The 12,804-nt window shown below is 44.5% G+C and overlaps 1 protein-coding gene across 2 annotated transcripts in view; it reads left to right on the top strand.

Annotated features, from left to right (window-relative positions):
• The window catches only part of srpk3 (SRSF protein kinase 3), an 80,830-nt gene that overhangs the window by 59,535 nt on the left and 8,491 nt on the right, over positions 1 to 12,804 (top strand). The window contains exons 10-15 of one of the 2 annotated variants that reach the window (XM_020044375.2): positions 1,026 to 1,206; positions 1,293 to 1,565; positions 1,717 to 1,814; positions 1,915 to 2,022; positions 7,283 to 7,352; positions 7,602 to 7,694. In XM_020044375.2, the coding sequence (XP_019899934.1) occupies positions 1,026 to 1,206; positions 1,293 to 1,565; positions 1,717 to 1,814; positions 1,915 to 2,022; positions 7,283 to 7,352; positions 7,602 to 7,694 (823 nt within the window). The remainder of the gene's footprint in view (positions 1 to 1,025; positions 1,207 to 1,292; positions 1,566 to 1,716; positions 1,815 to 1,914; positions 2,023 to 7,282; positions 7,353 to 7,601; positions 7,695 to 12,804) is intronic. The other variant, XM_010865280.4, reaches the window with a different exon arrangement.

The following is a 12,804-nucleotide window of genomic DNA, read 5'->3' on the forward strand; positions in this document are numbered from 1 at the left end:
TGATCCCTTATGGTCAAGTTGTCCCTTCCTGAAATCTCAGCACAGAAAATCATAGCTGAGCTAACTAACCTGTTGAGCCAAAGCCTGTTCCAATGGCCATGTGCGTTCCTGTTAACATGTGAGTTCACTGGGTCAGCTTTAAGGGATACCATCAGAAGAGATGGACGTTCTGTAGGAGAACTGGCAATGGCAACAAAACAGTAGCTAAAAGTATAGGGGTCATCTACCTAGCAGGATATAGAAAGGCTGTGTTAGTTTAATGTTAAGTCTGTAAGTGCCCATGCAAGTTTTGAAAACTGGAAAGGTTTGTGTAATTCTGGTTCTGCCAAGGAGACAGGATTAGAATCAGATGTAATGATGTGAAATATCATTGAGCAACCCGATCTTTGCATCGAAAGGAGCCAGTTGAGGTGGTTCAGGCATCTGGTAAGGATGCCCCCAGGACATCTCCCTAGGGAGGTGTTCTAGGTACGTCCAGCTGGGAGAAGACCTCAGGGTAGGCCCAGGACTAGGTGGAGAGATTATATTTCGACACTGGCCTGGGAACGCCTCGGGATCCCCCAGTCAGAGCTGGCAAATGTGGCTCGGGAAAGGGAAGTTTGGGGTCCCCTGCTGGAGCTGCTGTCACCGCGACCCGATACCGGATAAGCTCATGAGATGATGACAACCCGATCTAAATGGATACAGTTACTCTGAACTCTCCACTCCATAATATTATTAAAACACAGATTATATATAATCCTGAATCTGAGGTGGCCTTGTTTTGAGGAAAGAGCTGGGCTAACACAGAATACTTCCCTCTTTGGTACTTCTTACTACTACCTCCCTACTTTTTTGTGTTGCTGCCTGACGTTTACTCTCTTTTACACTCCGGGACTGAGTCCTAAGTAGTGACAGAGTCTATAGTGTTTTCAGGTAGCATCAGTCTGGCTGGCGACATGATTGGAAAAGCTGCAAATGCTTTGGCCTGACTCTGTATCCTCCTCTCTCACTCTCTCCATCTCTCTATCTGTTTATCTATCTAGAGTGGCAAGGTGACCAAGAACAAAAAGAAGAAGCTGAAGAGGAAGGCCAAGCGGCAGCAGCGTCTGCTGGAGGAGCGGCTGGTGGATCTGCAGAAGATGGAGGAGCTGGATGGGACCTCTCCACCAGACCCCTCTAACCCTCTCCGCACCCTTTGGGGGCAGGATGAGATGAACTTCAACAGTGAGTGGCCAACTACTTTGCAATGCCAATCCTTTGAACTGTAATTAGGTTGCAGCTATGTTTTAAACTATCCTGGTTGCTTTTAGTACCATGTCCTACGCCAGGCTCCTCTGTGGTGAATGTAAATGGGAACTGCTACATCCTAGGCTTGTCCACGGCTAACACAAAGGCCAACCCGGGGTCTGGCTCATTGTGGATGGAGGATGGCTGTAATGGCCACAACGCCATGCGTTTCTCCAGCCCTGGCTCTGGCCTGTCAGGGATGTCTGCTGGTTCCATACTGTCAGCCACGTCTGAGTCTGCACTGTCCACCCTGTCAGGCTACTCCACTGGCAGAGACAGCCAACGCTCTCCCAGCAGTCAGTATCTCATAGGGCATTCAGTCTCTAATCCCTTTTGTCACTTCAATTGCTCCATTCATATCTGGCTCCACCCGTCACTTATTTTTCTGTTGTAAGATGTTATAGTTGTTGTGATTTAGAGCTAAGTTGTCCCTCTTTTACTCGCTAGTGTTCAGCTCTTCAGATTTCCTGGTCAATCCCCTGGACCCACAGAACGCTGATAAAATCCGCATCAAGATTGCAGACTTGGGCAATGCTTGCTGGGTGGTAAGTAACTGTTTTACTTGATTTTAGGTGAAAACTGGGGTTTTGGGTCTTTGTGTGGATATAGCAAGGTACAGCATAGTGTTAATGTCTACTTTTCCAGCACAAACACTTCACTGAAGACATCCAGACGCGTCAGTACCGTTCCCTGGAGGTGTTAATAGGGGCAGAATATGGTACTCCAGCAGACATCTGGAGCATAGCCTGCATGGTAAGCTACAGCACAAATGGAACTGCTCTCCGTTATAACTCAAACCACCACATTTACCTTATTTAGCAAGCAAGTTTATTCATATAGCACAATTCATACATCGAAGCAATTCAATGTGATTTACAAAGAAAAATATATGAAAACAATAAAATAAAAACAAATTATCAAATTAAAACATCCATTTAATTTAATACATCATAATAATAAAAAATACAATAAGAAACACTATAAAGATTAAAAGTGGGAAGATAAAAGGCTAAACAGTGTGGTAAAGTTTAAGTGCTCAGTCATAGGCACGTGAGAAGAGAAATGTTTTTAACCTGGATTTAAAAATTGATACATTTGGGGCACGTCTAAGATCTGGTAGTTTATTCCCGTTTTGTACAGCTCAGCTTCTCCATGTTTAGTTTGGACTCTGGGCTCTACTAGCTGACATGTGTTCATGGATCTAAGAGCCCTGCTCGATTTATATTCTGCAAACATTATCAGAAATGTATTCGTGTCCTAAACCGTTCAGAGATTTATAAAAAGCACCACTTTGAAATCTATTCTGTAACTGACTGGAAGCCAATGCAAAGATTTAAGAACCGGAGTGATGTGCTCTGTTCTCTTGGTCCTGGTTAACATTCTAGCAGCAGCGTTCTGAATGAGCTGCAGTTGTTTTAGTCTTTTTCGGGAGTCCAGTTAAGAGGCCATTACAGTAGTCAACCCTACTAGAGAGAAAAGCATGGATGAGCTTCTCTTGGTCTTTTTGGGACACCAAGCCTTTGATTCTGGCTATATTTTTAGAATGTTATTTTGGTGACCGCTTTGGTATGACTCTTAAATGTGAGGTCTGAGTCAATCAAAACACCAAGATTACGCACTTGATCCCTGGTTTTAAGGGCCCGAGAATCCAGCTCTTTACTAATACTTGTTCTTTTATTTTTGTTGCCAAACACGATAATCTCTTTTTACCTTTGTTTAATTGTAGAAAATGTTGGTTCATCCAAGTATTTATGTGCTCTATACAGTGACACACAGATTCTATTGAGCTGTTGTCATATGGTTAGAGAGCCATATATATTTGAGTATCATCGGCATAGCTGGGGTAATTAATGTTTTGCCCCACTGTATGTGGATGTTAAAATCCCCTGTAATAATAAACAAGTTATAATCAACTGATTATAATAGAAAGTAGTTCAGCAAAATCAGAATATCGTGGAGTAAATGGTTAAAAACTAAATTTTGGGGGTACCCTTCAATGTAAAACAGAGGTATTCAAAATAAATAAAATTACCTAGTGTATTTTCTTTGCACTGGAATGTATCTTTGAATAGGGCAGCCACTCTTCCTCCTTTCCTACCATTTCGACACATTCATATAGACACATTTTTCGGGTGCGGTCTCGATAAGAATTGCAGCACTAGAATCTTTTGTTAGCCATGTTTCAGTGAGAAATATAAAATCTAGGTTGTAGGATATTATGTAATTTGCCAAGAATGATTTGTTGGCGAGAGATCTGATATTAAGTTAAAGCCAGCTTAATAGATATATGATAGAGGGTGGGGGTGATAGAGGGGGAGAGGGTGGGGGTGATAGAGGGGGAGAGGGGGTGTGTGGTGAAGGGGGGGTGTTGGAGTTGTTGTGTCCCCATTTGGGACAAGGACAACTTCTGGAAGCATTGGGTGATTTTAGTTAGAGGGTCAGGAGAGGGGGGTGAATACTCTGCCTATGAGTACTGTCCTTCATGCTTATCTTGTTTGTGAATGGCATTCCAAGACCGCAGCCGACATCCCATTATTGGATGAACCCCATCAGGTCTAAAGCGGTCTTTACTGTTCCAAAAAATATAGAAATTGTCAATGAACCTTATCCTGTGGTTAAGGCATGCCGATGTCAGCCATGTATTCAGCCCAAGGAGTCTGTTGAAAGACTAAATTCCTTTCCCCAAGGTTGGAATGGGGCCTGAGATGAGAACATGTTTTTGAAAGTTGTTTCTTTTCTCCAGTAGCATAGAAAAATATTTTTTCAGGATCTCAGAGCCAGTTTTCTTTTGTAGAATGTCAGAAGTAGTGTAGATAATAATCTGCATGTTGCTTGGATGTGTAGAGAGAATAACTGGCAACATTTCTGTTAGCTCTCTTACAGGTGTCAGCCATGGTTAGGTTTTCAGTCTTTGCCATTCTGATATGCTTGGTTATGTCGTCCAGGTAGTATCTGGCTTATCAGATGTAGAGTTAGCAACATTATTTCTTTCCCTCGTCCTCTGTGGTTTTAGGGCTATTTCTTGGATTTTGTGGGCGGAGTACTGTCCTTCATGCTTATCTTGTTTGTGAATGGCATTCCAAGACCGCAGCCGACATCCCATTATTGGATGAACCCCATCAGGTCTAAAGCGGTCTTTACTGTTCCAAAAAATATAGAAATTGTCAATGAACCTTATCCTGTGGTTAAGGCATGCCGATGTCAGCCATGTATTCAGCCCAAGGAGTCTGTTGAAAGACTAAATTCCTTTCCCCAAGGTTGGAATGGGGCCTGAGATGAGAACATGTTTTTGAAAGTTGTTTCTTTTCTCCAGTAGCATAGAAAAATATTTTTTCAGGATCTCAGAGCCAGTTTTCTTTTGTAGAATGTCAGAAGTAGTGTAGATAATAATCTGCATGTTGCTTGGATGTGTAGAGAGAATAACTGGCAACATTTCTGTTAGCTCTCTTACAGGTGTCAGCCATGGTTAGGTTTTCAGTCTTTGCCATTCTGATATGCTTGGTTATGTCGTCCAGGTAGTATCTGGCTTATCAGATGTAGAGTTAGCAACATTATTTCTTTCCCTCGTCCTCTGTGGTTTTAGGGCTATTTCTTGGATTTTGGTTAGCCCTAATGCTAGTGTTGGGGTTAGCTTCCTTAGGTTCATTTACACACATTTTGTTCCGGGTCAGAGGATCGTACCTGTTTTGCAGTGTGATTTCAGGTGGTGGATTGAGGGTTGGTGCTCTACTATTTGATTTCTTGCTGGATTTGCCTCTATGGCGCACAACGTCCGACCAAGTCCCTGCTGGAGTTGATGCCTTCAGTCTAGCCCCAGTGCTGTGCCATTAAGATGTCATTGAGGAAGGCTGGTTTGAAAGCCTCTGGGGTTAATCCAGTGGCATTTGCACATGTCTAGGGGAGAGTGGCAGCCAGGTCTGTGACAGAGTGGTCTAGATTTGATGTAATCCCTTGTATACCAATCTTTGTCTGTCCGTTAGCATTTGGTAGTTCAACCCCTAGAGTAGCTGCTACAGAGTCAATGAATTGTTCACTCTCACATATTTCAAGCTGTGTTATCGTCTCATTCAGCCGTTCACTCTGAAATTGATCTTCTAAACGGTTGATCCGTTCCTCCAACAGCTTTCTTAGCTCCTCCATCATAAAAAATCACTCAAATGTAATTGAGGTCCTATTTTAGAAATTACATAAAATTGTAAAATATGATTAAAACAAATATAGAACAAAAAATTAAACAAAGGTAAAAGATTTAAAGAAAATTTAAAAGAAAGGAAAGAAAGGCTGGCAAAAGGCAGGAAGCTGGAGAGTTGCGTTGTGCGACCAACAGGCATGAAAGCAGGAAACATCTTTAGTCGTCTGTGTATGTTTTTCAATTACATTGAGGAAAATATTATTTGATCCCCTGCTAATTTTGTACATTTGCCCACTGACAAAGAAATGATCAGTCTATAATTTTAATGGTAGGTTTATTTGAAAAGTGAGAGACAGAATAACAACAAAAAAATCCAGAAAAACCCATGTCAACAATTTTATAGATTTAAATGCATTTTAATGAGTGAAATAAATATTTGGTCCCCTCTCAGAAAGATTTCTGCCTCCCAGGTGTCTTTTATACAGGTAATGAGCTGAGATTAGCAGCACACTCTTAAAAGGAGTGCTCCTAATCTGTTTGTTACCTGTATTTAAAGACACCTGTCCACAGAAGCAATAAATCAATCAGATTCCAAACTCTGCACCATGGCCAAGACCAAAGAGCTGTCCAGGAATGTCAGGGACAAGATTGTAGATCTACACAAGGCTGGAATGGACTACAAGACCATCGCCAAGCAGCTTGGTGAGAAGGTGACAACAGTTGTTGCGATTATTTGCAAATTGGAGAAACACAAAATAACTTTCAATCTCCCTCGGTCTGGGGCTCCATGCAAGATCTCACCTTGTGGAGTCGCAATGATCATGAGAACGGTGAGGAATCAGCCCAGAACTACACAGGAGGATCTTGTCAATGATCTCAAGGCAGCTGGGACCATAAGAAAACAATTGGTAACACACTATGCCCTGAAGGACTGAAATCCTGCAGCGCCCGCAAGGTTCCCCTGCTCAAGAAAGCACATGTACAGGCCAGCCTGAAGTTTGCCAGTGAACATCTGAATGATTCAGAGGAGAACTGGGTGAAAGTGTTGTGCTCAGATGAGAGCAAAATCGATCTCTTTGGCATCAAGTCAACTCGCCGTGTTTGGAGGAGGAGGAATGCTGCCTATCACCCCAAGAACACCATCACCACCGTCAAACATGGAGGTGGAAACATTATGCTTTGGGGGTGTTTTTCTGCTACGGGGACAGGACAACTTTGCAGCATCAATGGGACGAAGAATGGGGCCATGTACCGTCATATCTTGGATGAGAACCTCCTTCCCTGTGCAAGGGCATTGATAATGGGTCGTGGATGGGTATTCCACCATGACAATGACCCAAAACACATGGCCAAGGCAACAAAGGAGTGGCTCTAGAAGAAGCACATTAAGGTCCTGGAGTGACCTAGCCAGTCTCCAGACCTTAATCCTATAGAAAATCTGTGGAGGGAGCTGAAGGTTCGAGTTGCCAAACGTCAGCCTCGAAACCTTAAAGACTTGGAGAAGATTTGCAAAGAGGAGTGAGACAAAATCCCTCCTGAGATGTGTGCAAACCTGTTGCCCAACTACAAGAAATGTCTGACCTCTGTGATTGCCAACAAGGGTTTTGCCACCAAGTACTCAGTCATGTTTTGCAGAGGGGTCGAATACTTATTTCACTCATTAAAATGCAAATCAATTTATAAAATTTTTGACATGAGTTTTTCTGGATTTTGTTGTTGTTATTCTCTCACTGATCAAATAAACTTACCATTAAAATTATAGACTGACCATTTCATTGTCAGTGGGCAAACATACAAAATCAGCAGGGGATCAAATATTTTTTCCATCACTGTATGTTTCACTGCTGTGCACACACATTGACACATGACATTTTGTTGCAGGCATTTGAGTTGGCAACAGGGGACTATCTGTTTGAACCACATTCTGGAGAGGATTACACTAGAGATGAAGGTATGTACTCTTTCTGTACTGACTGTAGGTAGCCTAGTGGTTAAAGCGGTGGTTTAATTCCTAGCCAGGTAAAAATAATTCAATATATACTTTCTAAACATTTCAGCCGATATGCACTTCAGCTTGTCAAAATGGTCACTGTCCAAATTCTTTTGGATATCACCATAATGAGGCTAATGTTTCAAATTAGTGAATTGTACTTTGAGAACATTTATAACCATCATTTAATACTCTCTGCTATTCTCTCAGATCACATTGCACACATCATTGAGTTACTGGGGGCCCTTCCGCCCACTTTTGCTCTATCTGGGAGATATTCACGAGAATACTTTGACCGGCGAGGTAAGGCTTAAAATAAATGTGCAAAACTATTCTTGTTTAATGTTACTATATCATATAGGTAAACATTTAAAGGTTCAAGTTAGAAATGGGGTGTTATGCAGTGCATCAACAATCAAAGCCCCTCAGAATGGTGTGTTATAGTACTCTAATTCAAGTCTCAGATTTCATTACACAATTTCTCATTTGTTTAGAATTTGCCACTATTGCGTTACAGTCTGATCATTTACTTTGCCGTTCTCAGGACAAATGTTTCTGGAAAATGATTCCTTTCCCTACAAACTATTTAGCTGTTGGTATTCAAACTTCCTTTGCTGGAGTGTTAACAGGCTTGTGCAGGGGTGGCTGCTGATTACACATACAGTTACTGGGTGCCATTCTGCCCACTTTTGCTCTGTCTGGGAGATAAAATGTGGATTCCAAGGTTTTCGATGAATTTTCATAGTTACAGATAAAGATTTCTAGACGAACATGGTCGGAGTGGACCATGTTCTCCACCACCAATGTCGAAGCGGCCGCTCAGAACTGTGGCCGTAAGGTCTCCGGTGCCTGTCGAGGCGGCAATCCCCGAACCCGGTGGTGGACACCGGAAGTAAGGGATGCCGTCAAACTGAAGAAGGAGTCCTATCAGGCCTGGTTGGCTTGTGGGACTCCTGAGGCAGCTGACGGGTACCGGCAGGCCGAGCAGACTGCAGCCTGGGTGGTCGTGGAGGCAAAAACTCGGGCCTGGGAGGAGTTCGGTGAGGCCATGGAGAAGGAAGAGATTCTGGCAAACCGTCCGGCACCTCAGGAGAGGGAAACAGTGCCCTACCAACGCTGTTTACAGTAGAGGTGGGCAGCTGTTGACCTCAACTGGGGATGTCGTCAGGCAGTGGAAGGAGTACTTCAAGGATCTCCTCTATCCCACCATCATGTCTTCCCTTGAGGAAGCAGAGGATGAGGGCTCAGAGGTGGACTCGTCCATCACCGGGGCTTAAGTCACAGAGGTAGTCAAGAAACTCCTCTGTGGCAAGGCACCGGGGGTGGATGAGATCTGCCCTGAGTACCTCAAGTCTCTGGATGTTATGGGGCTGTCTTGGTTGACACGCCTGTGCAACATCACGTGCCGGTCGGGCACAGTGCCTCTGGGATGAAAGACCGGGGTGGTGGTCCCTCTTTTTAAGAAGGGGGACCGGAGGGTATGTTCCAACTATAGGGGGATCTTCTCAGCCTCCCCGGGAAAGTCTATGCCAGGGTACTGGAGAGGAGAATACGGCCGATAGTAGAACCTCGGATTCAGGAGGAACAGTGTGGTTTTTGTCCAGGCCGTGGAACACTGGACCAGCTCTATACCCTCTACGGGGTGCTGGAGGGTTCATGGGAGTTTGCCCAACCAGTCCACATGTGTGTTGTGGATTTGGAGAAGGCATTCGACTGTGTCTCTCGCGGCATCCTGTGGAGGGTGCTTCGGGAATATGGGGTCCTGGGTCCTTTGCTAAGGGCTGTCAGGTCCCTGTACGACCGAAGCAGGAACTTGGTCCGCATTGCCGGCAGTAAGTCAAACTTGTTCCCAGTGCATGTTGGACTCCGGCAGGGCTGCCCTTTGTCGCCGGTTCTGTTCGTAATTTTTATGGACAGAATTTCTAGGCGCAGCCAGGGGCCGGAGGGTGTCAGGTTTGGGGACCACATGATTTCGTCTCTGCTTTTTGCGGACCTTCAGCATGCACTAGGACGGTTTGCAGCCGAGTGTGAAGCGGTGGGGATGAGAATCAGTACCTCCAAATCCGAGGCCATGGTCCTCAGTCGGAAAAGGGTGGCTTGCCCCCTTCAGGTTGGTGGAGAGTGCCTGCCTCAAGTGGAGGAGTATCTAGGGGTCTTGTTCACGAGTGAGGGAAGGATGGAACGGGAGATTGACAGACGGATCGGTGCAGCTTCTGCAGTAATGCGGTTGATGTATCGGTCTGTCGTGGTGAAGAAAAATCTGAGCCGCAAGGCGGAGCTCTCGATTTACCGGTCAATCTATGTTCCTACTCTCACCTATGGTCATGAGCTTTGGGTCATGACCGAAAGGACAAGATCCCGGATACAGGCGGTCGAAATGAGCTTTTTCCGCAGGGTGGCTGGGCGATCCCTTAGAGAGAGGGTGAGAAGCTCGGTCACCCGGGAGGAGCTCAGAGTAGAGCCGCTCCACATTGAAAGGGGTCAGCTGAGGTGGCTTGGGCATCTGTCCCACCGGGAGGAGACCCCGGGGAAGACCTAGGACACGCTGGAGGGACTATGTCTCCCGGCTGGCCTGGGAACGCCTCGGTGTTCCCCCGGAAGCGCTGGAGGAAGTGTCTGGGGAGAGGGAAGTCTGGGCATCTCTGCTTAGACTGCTGCCCCCGCGACCTGGCCCCGGATGAAGCGGAAGAAGAAAGAAAGAAAGAGAAATGTAATGCTATAAACACAAAATGTAGACTGTCTTGCTTGAGTTCCAAAACACCAATAATATATTTGGAATGCTTGTTGAATTTGTCAGAAGGATTTCAGCTGTTTAGAATATGAGGCAGGGATTTTATCATCTTGGTCGGATTTCAGCATCTTGGTCAAATTGGTTGAGGGTTCAGAAACGGGTGAGGTAAAAAGACTTGTTTGTAAATTGACCCATTTGGAGTATGTTATCCGGGACTTCAGCCTTGAGAGAGGTTTACATAGTCCTGTCCCAATATCCACACTACGCCCTAAGGTCTTCTGCGAAGTGCACACTTGTTGAAAGTGTCCCCGAAGCTGTTGAGAGCAGAATTGGGACTGTTCTGTACATGTTACTTCCGTTGGCCCCAGGAGACCAAATCATGGTGCCGGCTGTAGTTGCGGCGTTCGCAGTACACCTGCTAAAATCAGAATCATTACACTTAAAAATAAATTTCTTCTTCATTGCTTGTCGTCACTTCCTGGTTGTCCTACCTGTGCCAAAACAATTTTGCTTCCCCATTGGTTAGCTGATCGAAACTTCACGACGCTACAGGGATTCTGGGTAATAGCCTATAGGAAAGTCAGGTCTGAAGCACACATGCGGAAGGGGTGTATTAGAGGGCGCTGATGATCACCCCTGGAGAACAACACTACGGAATTGGAGCACCCTATGGACTTGCACCCCTTAGCGAGAATGTGCAATTGAGGGGCACAAGGGAGCAAGTGCGGATATTGGGACAGGACCATAGTCCTATAAATCCTTTGCCTCTACCTGGATTTTATTAAAATGCTAAAAACCTTCCCACTTGCTAGAAAACAGATTTTCTATGAAGACTTACTTTTAAATACACTCACCTAAAGGATTATTAGGAACACCTGTTCAATTTCTCATGAATGCAATTTTCAAATCAACCAATCACATGGCAGTTGCTTCAATGCATTTAGGGGTGTGGTCCTGGTCAAGACAATCTCCTGAACTCCAAACTGAATGTCAGAATGGCAAAGAAAGTTGATTTAAGCAATTTTGAGCATGGCATGGTTGTTGGTGCCAGACGGGCCGGTCTGAGTATTTCACAATCTGCTCAGCTACTGGGATTTTCACGCACAACCATTTCTAGGGTTTACAAAGAATGGTGTGAAAAGGGACAAACATCCAGTATGCAGCAGTCCTGTGGGCGAAAATGCCTTGTTGATGCTAGAGGTCAGAGGAGAATGGGCCGACTGATTCAAGCTGATAGAAGAGCAACTTTGACTGAAATAACCGCTCACCAAAATTGGACAGTTGAAAACTGGAAGAATGTTGCCTGGTCTGATGAATTTGGATTTCTGTTGAGACATTCAGATGGTAGAGTCAGAATTTGGTGTAAAAGGAAACAGAACATGGATCCATCATGCCTTGTTACCAACCTGAGCATTGTTTCTGACCATGTCCATCCCTTTAGGACCACCATGTACCCATCCTCTGATGGCTACTTCCAGCAGGATAATGCACCAGGTCACAAAGCGAATCATTTCAAATTGGTTTCTTGAACATGACAATGAGTTCACTGTACTGAAATGGCCCCCACAGTCACCAGATCTCAACCCAATAGAGCATCTTTGGGATGTGGTGGAACGGGAGCTTCGTGCTCTGGATGTGCATCCCACAAATCTCCATCAACTGCAAGATGCAATCCTTTCAATATGGGCCAACATTTCTAAAGAATGCTTTCAGCACCTTGTTGAATCAATGCCAGGTAGAATTAAGGCAGATTAGCAAAATGACTGAATGCAAAGAAATAATATAATAGAAGCTGTAAACGTAAAGGGAGCGTTGGGCCAAAGCTGTAGAAGTGGATAACAGTGTCTGTGGCTTTGTTTTCACACCTACTTGGACAGTTAGGTTGAGGTTAGGAGTGAAAATTGCTAGCCATGTACAACAATCCTGATCTCACGAGCTGACTTTCTGTTTCACTCCACACCAGTCTGGACATCCCAAATATGTTTTTTCTTCCTCAAACCAAGTTTTGGATGGACCAGTCTGCGTTCTCTGATCATCAGTGGGAGGGATTAGGTTGATGACGACCATAAGAAGCTAAATGCTCCTCAATTCTAGCTACCAAACGAACGCATTTATTGCAAATTCTAAATGAAGGTCCTGGAACTTCTGTTAACGGTAGCCCTAATTCTAATAATCCTTGATTCTTTTGTGGTTAGCTGCATTTGATTTCTTAAACATCCTCTTGTACAATGGTGCTACGATGATGCAAGTATCCTCTTGGCATGTACAATGGTTATCTGTATGCACACATTCCATTTACACAGATGACAATAGTGATCGATAACAAACATGCTAACTAGCTAAGATAAATGAACATACCTGCTGCCAGTATTGGTGTTTACACAGAATGAGATTAGGTGCTTTGTAAAACATCATATGTGTTGTTATTTGGATTGGTTTAGAGTGATCCAATAGCCTGTAGATTAACTTTTCTCAATGCCAATTGTTAATGCTTATACCGAACTTTTAGAGCATCTGGATGTCCAGACTGATCAGACTGATGGCTAGAGAAAGGCCTGGTACCTCCATCCATCCATCCATCCATCTTCTTCCGCTTATCCGGGGCCGGGTCGCGGGGGCAGCAGTCTAAGCAGGGATGCCCAGACTTCCCTCTCCCCAGACACTTCCTCTAGCTCTTCCGGG

Source organism: Esox lucius, chromosome 12 (genome assembly GCF_011004845.1).
Source record: "Esox lucius isolate fEsoLuc1 chromosome 12, fEsoLuc1.pri, whole genome shotgun sequence".
In the NCBI taxonomy this organism is placed as follows: Eukaryota; Metazoa; Chordata; class Actinopteri; order Esociformes; family Esocidae; genus Esox; species Esox lucius.